Here is a 10,314-nt window from a genome sequence, read left to right as displayed (position 1 = left end):
GTAAACGGGTCTAGAGAACCCAGCGGGAGGTTACGTGGACTGGGGCACGAGCCGAGAACACCAAAGTAAAATCACTCCCACTTCTGCGTGTAAACTGAGGCCTGGAGTGGAAGCGCTGCTGCTTATACCACCTGTCACTTCGGACAGTCGGGAAGCAGAAAGGAGGTGCCAGAGTTGACAGCTCTGCGCTCCGACCGCCCCTCCCCGCCCCCCTTCCAATTCCGCACTCCGCCCCAAACGACGCTGTTACCCTTTTAAAGAAGAGCCCGGAGCTCCCACCCTCGCCGCGCCTGCCCGCGCGGGGCTGCGGCAACGTTGCCCTTTTAAGAGCCAGCCTCCGTTAACTCTCTCTTAACGGGGCGTCCCGGCGGGGGCTCCCGGAGCCCGCCAGCAGCCCGCCTCCTCCCCGCGCGGCATTTCCGGACCCCGGCGTCGCCCTTTTAAGAGGCAGCCCCAGCAGCGCTCTCCCCCGCCCCTTGTTGCCGGCGCGCGAGGCGGGGGAGCTCGGCTGGAGCAGAGCGCGCTGTCCGCGCGGCCACTGGAGACCGGGCGACCGGCGGCCGGGCAAGCGGCGGCGGCGGCGGCGGCGGATGGGGACGCGGAGCCGGGCGGCTGTGGCGGCTGTGGCTGTGGCGGCAGCGGGGAAGCAGCTGACTGGCCGGCGGCGGCGGCGGCGCTGGCGGCGGTGACTGGTCCAGGCCCCGGCGGCGGCTGCAGCGACGCGGTGGAGGGCTGCGGGCGGTCGGCTTGAGGAGCGGCGGCGGCGGAGCGCGGAGCGGGCGGGAACGGAGGGCGCCGGGCCGCCCCTTGCCCAGTCCTCGCAGGCCGCCAGGCCCCCTCCAGCCGGGGCCGTGGAGCACCGGGGCAAAGGCCGGGGCCCCCCCATGAAGGAGCGCGACTCGGCCCCGGCCGAGCGGGGCAAGCCGGCCACCTACACCGGGGACAAGAAGGCGAAGATGGCGGCCAAGACCAACAAGAAGTGGGTCCGGCTCGCCACCGTGTTCGCCTACGTGCTCTCCGTGTCGCTGGCCGCCATCGTGCTCGCCGTCTACTACAGCCTCATCTGGCAGCCGGTGGGCGCCGGGACCTCAGGGGGAGCCGCCGGCCCGCCCCCCGGCGGCTCCAACGCCACTGGCCCGTCCGGGACTTCGGGGGCGGCCGCAGCGGGGCCCAACACCACGGGGTCGTCCCGCCGCGAGGCGCCGCGCGACGCGCCCCCGCTGCAGGCGGCGCGGCCCTTGCCTCCCGAGCCCTTTGCGGACAGCCCCTTGGCCGGACCGCTGGAACAGCCGCGGGGGGCCGAGGAGGACGAGGAGGAAGCAGCGGCGGCGCCTGGGAGTCGTTGAACCCTTCCGAGCCAGGGGCGGCCGGAAACCATCCTCCCCAAGCCCGGAGGCAGGACTTTGCAGCAGGACCGGGTGGGGAGCCCGCAGGAGTGACCCCCACGGGAGTGAACGCCTCCCTTCCCCTGATGATCGCCGGCTCGCCCCAGGGGCGAGGGGCCTGCAACCTGCTCTTCAGCCAAGGGACCACGATTCTCCTGGGGGTTCGGGGTTTGGTCTTCCCAGGACCGTGCCGCGCCAGGGCCCTGAGCCCTAAGGGGGATGGGGGGAGGGGTGGGGAGAGCACAGCACCGACCCCTAATGCGCTGCTCGCTCTTCTGTATCCTGTGTACAGGAGTGACTCGGGCTTTCCCCCCAAGACTCAGGGGAAGGAGGGAGCTATATGGGCTCTTCTTTAATAAACCGCAGCTCTCACAAGGAGGAGGGCACCAAAAGTAGTGGAGCTCAGGTATGTCAACCTAGTTTTCAGTGGCCACAGATGCATTTAATTTATAGATCCCTGTATATAGTTGTTGACATATGCACTAGAAGCTATAATTGCATAGAACTACATGTATCTTCCCACACCCTGGGTAGACTCCTGGCTGATGGGGTTAAGCAAGGGCTACTTGCTGGCCCCCAAAGTGCAGCTAGCTAGAAGGGCACAGACACTTTTTTCGTTACCCACTCTTCCCCCCCCCCCCCATTTCAGAAAGATGGGTTTATGACACAAAAGAGTATAATCATTCTTAGTCTTGTTGGAAAGGACAGTGGAAACCTTTGAAGAAGTAGAAGCAGTCTAGAGAGGATGGGGAATGTATGGATCCCATCTTCTTCCCACCCTAGTGCCCCCACCTAAGGCTTGCTGGTGAAGTCCTAAGTATCTGGATATGGGCCAGGGAAGGAGGAAGGGAAAGAGCACTGCCTCTGTGCTTCAACCCTTGGCCTTCTCACAGAGTTCTTTTAGGAAGAGCAAGCCTTGTAGAGTGGCTGTCAAGTGTTTTTATCTTTTTCTTTTTCCCTGCTCTTCAGAATCGCCTCTTGTTCCAGTAATCACCTTTACTTTCCCTCTTCCCTGTGCCTGTAGTGAAAATGTACCCCTGTTATTAGGATGAAATCCTTTGTGAACTAGAGCTTTAAATTTTAAGGTAGAACCCAAAAGGCTGGAAGGTGGGCTTCAAACTCAGGAGTGTGTTTCTATAGCCGGGGAAATAGACCAGTCATGCTTTGGAAGGTTAAATTGGCTTGTCTTTACCTCTCCCGATAAGCCCCACTTAACATGCAGCCTATACTTTTCATTGAGATGAAAAACATCAAGAGAAATGACATATGTCTGGGACAGCAAGAATTACACATCCTCAATTTGGATTCTGTTTCCTTCCGCCACTTGCTTTTAGGCAGTTGAGTGTGGGTAGTGACAAGATATCAAACCCTTAGTGTTTCCTTTTTGGGAAATGAGGCACTTTAAAACAACAACTTATCCACCTGAGTCCTGAAGCAATTTGTCTCTCCAGTTTTATGGCTTACACTCAAGTTAGCTCCGATCCAAGTTTACAGGACGACAGCCTTGCTTTAAGCCATGTCCTATGGTGGGCAAGGTAATAGCAGCTGAGCTGTCGTAGCCTAGGGGCGGGCGGGGTAGCACCCCCAAGGTGTCTTGGCTGGAGGAAGTTTCTGAGCAGCTGACTTGACTTTGGTCATCAAGAAGCCTTTAAGTCCTTCTTAAATTTTTGGTGAGGGCCTCGGGGAAGAAACAAAAATGCCACTTTATAACTTCAATAATAGCCTGTAATTTGTATTTATTGTGTGAATTTTTAGTCCTATATTTTAATAATTTGTAAATTGATATCTTATTCCAAGAATCCTTTGAACTTGCAGGAGAACATCTGGGAGTCCAATCCCTTGTCCCCATCCTGACCCCTGCATTCTGGACTGTTTAATCCACTTTGGGATGGATCAAAGAGTCTAGAGAGACCACTCCTGGGTCCAGCTGCTGGCCTCCTGACTCTCTAAAGCCTTCACTGGAATTGGACATTAGCTCCAGCTCTAGCTGTGAGCCTGACCAGAGACATTATTTATAATTCAGCCATTTAAGATATACCTGTACTCAAAAAGTCCTGTATATTTTTTAAAAGTTTTATTTTTCAGGTGAACAAAAATACATTCTAAGAACTCTACGTCAACCTGCGTAAGTTGATAGTTTCTTTTTTCATGCTTCTTGGGGAAGGAGTAGAGGTTGGCAAAGGCAGTGGTCCGATGTGTGGTGAATGTGGCGTGATGAATAGGTGTAGGAGGAAAAAGCAATTGCTCTAATGTTCCCTTTGCCTGATGGTTTGACCAAATTGATTAGTGAAGGGTGACAGGAATCCATCTTAGTCGGGAAGCAATCATGTGGTCAGTCAGAAGAACAATGATAACGAGCTTAGCTATCTTTTGCCAACCTTAAGAAAGATTGAGGAGTTCCCGTCGTGGCGCAGTGGTTAACGAGTCCGACTAGGAACCATGAGGTTTCGGGTTCAGTCCCTGCCCTTGCTCAGTGGGTTGACGATCCGGCGTTGCCTTGAGCTGTGGTGTAGGTCGCAGACGCGGCTCGGATCCTGCGTTGCTGTGGCTCTGGCGTAGGCCAGTGGCTACAGCTCCGATTCAACCCCTAGCCTGGGAACCCCCATATGCCGCGGGAGCGGCCCAAGAAATAGCAACAACAACAACAACAAAAAAAAAAGACAAAAAAAAAAAGAAAGATTGAAAAAGGAGTTCTCTTGCGGTGCAGCAGATTAAGCATCCAGTGTTGTCACTGCAGTGGCTTGGGTGGTGCAGGTTCTATCCCTGGCCCCACATGCCACAGGAGAGGCCAAAAAAAAGGAGGAGTTCCCGTAGTGGCACAGTGGTTAACAAATCCGACTAGGAACCATGAGGTTGCAGGTTCGATCCCTGGCCTTGCTCGGTGGGTTAAGGATCCAGCGTTGCTGCGAGCTGTGGTGTAGGTCACAGACGTGGCTCTGATCCCGCGTTGCTGTGCCTGTGGCATAGGCTGGCGGCTACAGCTCCGATTAGACCCCTAGCCTGGGAACCTCCCTATGCCGTGGGAGCGGCCCTAGAAAAGGCAAAAAGACAAAAAAAAAATTAAAAATGGTTGAATGAAAGTTCTGCTTTTAGAAAACTAGAAAACTCTGAGCAGATGTCTCAAAGAGGAAGTTCAGGGACCGGTAAGCACGAATATTAAGAATTATTATAAATATTGAGCTGGGGTGAGGATCAGCCACATGATAGCATCACTGTTCTCACCTTTAAACCACTAGCCCTCAGCTCAAGAAGCGGTAATACCAGGGGAGACAAATGGATTCGTCTGCAGTGGTTGGTCAGAGCTTTGTCTATGGTGGGGGAGGCAAGAGAGCCACAGGGCTGAGAGAAGGTGTAGGTTGCTTCATAGGTGAGGCTTTTTCTTTTGTAAAGCAAAACGATAAAAGACATGTGGGTGAAAAGCACAAATATAAGGCATTAGTTGTGCTGCAGAACAATTCAGCTCAGCTCATTGTTAGACAATGCTGCCCAGTGCCAAGTGGAGTGAGAAGCCAGTGTCGGTGGGGCCCCCTGAGGCCTGCATTTCTCTGGAGCTGTTAGGGGGTGGCTGCTGTTCTTTTACATCACCTTGTAGTCTGCAGGAGAGCAGGGGAAAGTCCGCCCTTCTTTTATTTCCCTCTCGAGCCTACACAATGGCTTTCTGTGAGAGGGCTTGGTAAGGCAGAGCAGAAGGGGAGTGAAAGAGTTTCTGTGTTCTTCTAGTCAGCCCCTCCTTTCTGTAGATGGTGACATGTGGTTTCTGCAGTTGCACACGGCTTCACACGTTGGGCACATACAGTGGCATATGCAGCAGGAGCCTGCTGGCCAATTCGAAGGGCACTGTTCCACCAGATCAGGGCCTGGTGGCAGGGAGCAGCGGTTGGAATAGCTTTATTTTCAAGGGTTAGAAATTGGCTGTAAATTAATCCATCAGGTTTTGCACCAGGAAGGAGAGGTCTGGGCAAAGGGGGATTACTTCCCTTTAACTGGTTTGTGCCAGGACTACCCAGATCATTTCTAGGTGTTTGCTCATATTAGAAGTGACCGTGTGCATTTATTCCCCGACAGCCTGAGTTTGAAGAGATAATCCTCTTTTGAAAGTGAAGTTGTAGAAGGTGAAGGGTGAGGAGTTTGCCAGTAAGCCATTTAGGCTGGGCTTGTGTGGGTATCATTTCTTTTCCCATTGTGCTGAGGTGCAAAGAAGTGCTTCTCTGAAGTTTCCGGCACAAGAAATGTTTTTTCTCCTTAACAGCTCTAGATTTCTACATGGTATGAGACCACAGCTTTGGAATTTTTTTTGTCTACCTTGTTTTTTAGTTTTATGAGGGAATCCTAAGATAGTGTATCCTTTTGTTGAGTATTTATATCCTCTTTTGAAATGCTGAGTGAAGTGGAGAGCATCTGCTTGTTTCTCCCTGTTTCTTGAAGGGGAATTGAAAGGTCAGGTCCCGAGCTTTAGGGCTACCACAGCTATTTAAAAGGAGTAATAATGGTCCTCCCTTCCTGTCTGCAGAGAATGGAGATATTTCTGGATTGCAACGCAGTAACAAAAGAGCCAGGGCTGTGCTTTTGTTGGTCTCCTCCCCTGGAGGGAGGAACTGCAGTGGCCTGGCCCGTTTCACAGGACCAGCCCTAACTGAGCTCAGTGCCTGGCACACAGGAGAGGGACTCAAGTTTGCTGATCACCTGGTTGACCACTGCACTGGATAGAATTGGCCCTAGTGTCCTTGTGGTGTCACTGTCATGATCCACATGTACCATGTGATCCACATGTCATGTACCCACCTCCACAGCCCATAATCCAGTTGGGACGAGTGGATTGCCACATCACAGCTGCACTGGCCATTCTTTTTTTTTTTTTTTTCCCACTGTACAGCAAGGGGGTCAGGTTATCCTTACATGTATACATTACAATTACATTTTTCCCCCAGCCTTTCTTCTGTTGCAACATGAGTATCTAGACAAAGTTCTCAATGCTATTCAGCAGGATCTCCTTGTAAATTTATTCTAAGTTGTGTCTGATAAGCCCAAGCTCCTGATCCCTCCCACTCCCTCCTCCTCCCATCAGGCAGCCACAAGTCTTTTCTCCAAGTCCATGATTTTCTTTTCTAAGGAGATGTTCATTTGTGCTGGATATTAGATTCCAGTTATAAGTGATATCATATGGTATTTGTCTTTGTCTTTCTGGCTCATTTCACTCAGTATGAGATTCTCTAGTTCCATCCATGTTGCTGCAAATGGCATTATGTCATTCTTTTTTATGGCTGAGTAGTATTCCATTGTGTATATATACCACATCTTCTGAATCCAATCATCTGTCGATGGACATTTGGGTTGTTTCCATGTCCTGGCTATTGTGAATAGTGCTGCAATGAACATGCGGGTGCACGTGTCTCTTTTAAGGAGAGTTTTGTCCGGATAGATGCCCAAGAGTGGGATTGCGGGGTCATATGGAAGTTCTATGTATAGATTTCTAAGGTATCTCCAAACTGTTCTCCATAGTGGTTGTACCAGTTTACATTCCCACCAACAGTGTAAAAGGGTTCCCTTTTCTCCACAGCCCCTCCAGCACTTGTTATTTGTGGATTTATTAATGATGGCCATTCTGACTGGTGTGAGGTGATATCTCATGGTAGTTTTGATTTGCATTTCTCTTATAACCAGCGATGTTGAGCATTTTTTTCATGTGTTTGTTGGCCATCTGGATATCTTCTTTGGAGAAATGTCTATTCAGGTCTTTTGCCCATTTTTCCATTGATTGATTGGCTTTTTTGCTGTTGGGTTGTATAAGTTGTTTATATATTCTAGAGATTAAGCCCTTGTCGGTTGCATCATTTGAAACTATTTTCTCCCATTCTGTAAGTTGTCTTTTTGTTTTCTTTTTGGTTGCACTGGCCATTCTGACTGCAGTTTCTTTACTGCCAAGTCTAGGAACCTGGGCTTGACTTGACTGTTCTTACCAGGCACCCCCAGTACTCCAGGTGGTACTCAATGGAGGCAATGTAAAATATGTGACCCAGTCATTGTCTCCTTTGTCCTGGCCATGTGGCCTGATCTTGAGCTATAAAAATATCTGCTCTATCGACAGTTTTTTGGTCACATCTGTTTTACTTGCTGACATAACCTGTGGGCCTCTGCTGCGAGAAAACCTGTGTTATACTCTTTGTTCCCTACAGTAGCTAATTTAAAAAATACAAAGACAGGGAGTTCCTGTTGTGGCTAAGTGGGTTAAGGACCTGATGATGTCTTTATGAGGATGCAGGTTCAATCCCTGGCCTTGCTCTGTAGGTTAAGGATCTGGCATTGCCAAAAGCTGTGGCATAGGTTGCAGATACAGCTTGGATCTGGTGTGGCTGTGGCTGTGGCTGTGGTGTAGGCCAGCAGCTGCAGCTCCATTCGACCCCTGGCCTAGGAGCTTCCATATGCCATGGGTGCAGCTGTAAAAAGAAAAACAGGGAGTTTAAGTCATGGCTCAGTGGAAATGAATCTGACTAGTATCCATGAGGACACAGGTTCAACCCCTGGCCTTGTTCAGTGAGTTAAGGCTCTGGCATTGCCATGAGATATGGTATAAGTCACAGACATGGTTCAGATCTGGTGTTGCTGTGGCTATGGTGTAGGCCGGTGACTACAGCTCAGACTCCACCCCTACCCTGGGAACTTCCACATACCACAGGTTCAGCTCTAAAAAAGACAAAAAAAGTTCCAAAACTGTTCCAAAGCTTGTCCAAAAAAGTACTTGTTAGTTACCCAAGACTTCCTTTTAACGATACCTCCCTCTGCCACCACAGTGCTCAGAGAATGAATCAAGGTCTCCTCCCACTTAGTCCTGGAGGGCACCTGTCCCTTCAGCTCCCAGCTAGTAGTCTGGGCAGGATTGAGTCACAGCAGCCAGTCTCACATTATCATCAGGACCGGGGTTGGGGAGCAGTGTGCTCTTGGGAATCTGGGACCCCTGAACTGGAAGATAGGTGGTCTATGGACTCAGCGATGGCATTGGTTATCACTCTTGACCCCTCTCTTCCCTCCTAATTGACTGGGAGTTCATAAGAGCAAATGAAGCTAATAGATGTGATGGAGTATAGAGAGTTTAGGAATAAAAGTACATGAGATGGAGTTCCTTCCCGTTGTGGTGCAGCAGAAACAAATCCGACTAGGAACCATGAGGTTTCGGGTTCGATCCCTGGCCTCTCTCAGTGGGTTAAGGATCCGGTGTTGCCGTGAGCTGTGGTGTAGGTTGAAGATGCACTTTGGATCCCCTGTTGCTGTGGCTGTGGCCTAGGCCAGCAGCTGTAACTCCGATTGAAAACCCCTAGCCTGGAAACCTCCGTATGCTGCCCTAAAAAAAAGCAAAAAAAAAAAGCAAAAAAAAAAGTACATGAGGTAATTGATTTTCAAAAAAACGTCTGTCTCTTTGGGCAAAAATGATGCACGGAAAGAAATGTGAAGGGACAGGTAGTAAACATTACACATGTGCCCAGACCATCAGCATCACTTGGGAACTTACTAAGAGATGCCATGGCTTAGGCCCCATCTCATTTAGGAGGTGGTGCTCAGCATCTTTTAACTAGACTTCCAGGTGATCCTGAGGCACACTAAAATGTGAAAAGCACTGGCCCAGCCTTTCCCTCTGATTCAGTAACTTGGGTTAGGGTATTAGTGTTTGGACAGATGGTTATCAAAGGTGACTTTTGACCCTCTTGCTTGGTTGAAGCAGCTGCCCTGCTGGGGGAAGAGGAGACACTGTGTCTCTAGAGTTTTAAAAGGGAAAACGCCTTCCTTGTTGGTTATTTTTGAAGGTTGCAGGAGAGCTTGCCCTGGAATGCTTGTTAAGAAGGAGGCAGGCCTGAAAGAATCTGCCCTCCCCCTCCTACAAAGGTACCGTTGTGTTTGCCTCACCTCCTGCCTTGGGGCCTGCTGCTCCTCAAGCCAGTCCTTAAAAGGAGTAGTGGGTGCCACATTTGTTCTTTCTGGTGCCAGGTCTGTGCTGTTTCACTTCCCCGGCGTCAAGTGGATGCTTAATGAGAAGCTGTGACGTAGGCAGGCCGGCAGGCTTGTTGAGAGAGGCAGCCTCTCAGTCTGTGCTTTCTGCGAGCATCTCTCATTGCTTTCCTCAGCCTCCAGCTCTCCTCCTCGGTGAGGCTGTGGTTGCACTGTGTCAGCTCTTCCTCATAAGCCCTGAAAGCCCTTGCTCGGGAAGAAATGCTTGCGGGGTCTGTGGACACTGATAAATCACTCAGGAGGCAGAAGTGAAGTGGTGCCTTTCGTTCCCCTTATTCCCTTGACCACCTTAATTTAGTCCCCCAATGAAGACAATATGGCCAAATTGCGATTTTCGCCACTTCCTTTTTTTTTTTTTTTTTCTCAGGGGCCAGTGCCTTCTTTTCCTGTTATTCCTGTCCCTGAGGCTGGGCTTTGGGACTGGAGCTGATGGTGGTCAGACCTTGCAAACTTGGGCCTTGTTAGATGGCTGGGGATCCCCTGCTTTCAGGGGTCCCCAATTACCTGTTCCTTGACCATAAGAAAATACAATCATGCTGCTCCTTTGGATGGTAAAACATCGGGAGGCATGGAGCAAACTCCACAAGGAAGCTCATTTCTGGGGAGTGAGTTCATGAGATTGCTGCTGTTGTAAACAGAAGAAAAGAGGAAACACGCTGAGCTGCAAGAGCCAGTGTGCAAAGTTAGGGGGAAATGCTTCAGACATCCTTGTGATCAAGTGGCTGGATGAGGGCAAGAACATTCTCTGTAAGAGCAGGGTCACTTCATGATGCTTTTAACTCAACCAGACTTCCCTGGGGGATTAAAAACAACTCACTGTCCTAGAAGACTGGGTAACTTTTACAAACCATCCCTTGTTTCCCTCAGAGTGTATTGGCCCCGGTGAAGATGAGCCTAGAAAGAAAAGATTAAAAAACAAAGTAGACAGAGA

General features: G+C 50.5%; 1 protein-coding gene across 1 annotated transcript; it reads left to right on the top strand.

The window, feature by feature from the left end:
* The first annotated feature begins 309 nt into the window (after positions 1–309).
* On the top strand, positions 310–3,505 carry INAFM2 (InaF motif containing 2). Its single transcript, XM_047766716.1, has one exon. It carries the CDS (start codon positions 885–887, stop codon positions 1,344–1,346), a length of 462 nt encoding a protein of 153 aa, XP_047622672.1. The 5' UTR covers positions 310–884; the 3' UTR covers positions 1,347–3,505.
* The last annotated feature ends 6,809 nt before the right edge of the window (positions 3,506–10,314 follow it).

Source organism: Phacochoerus africanus, chromosome 2 (assembly GCF_016906955.1).
Source record: "Phacochoerus africanus isolate WHEZ1 chromosome 2, ROS_Pafr_v1, whole genome shotgun sequence".
NCBI lineage: Eukaryota > Metazoa > Chordata > Mammalia > Artiodactyla > Suidae > Phacochoerus > Phacochoerus africanus.
The sequence above is the reverse complement of the archived record's forward strand: the minus strand, read 5'-3'. Positions and strand labels throughout refer to the sequence as shown.

Bases quoted from the DNA above. Each gene is read 5' to 3' on its own strand.
- INAFM2 (XM_047766716.1), top strand. From the start codon at position 885: ATGAAGGAGCGCGACTCGGCCCCGGCCGAGCGGGGCAAGCCGGCCACC.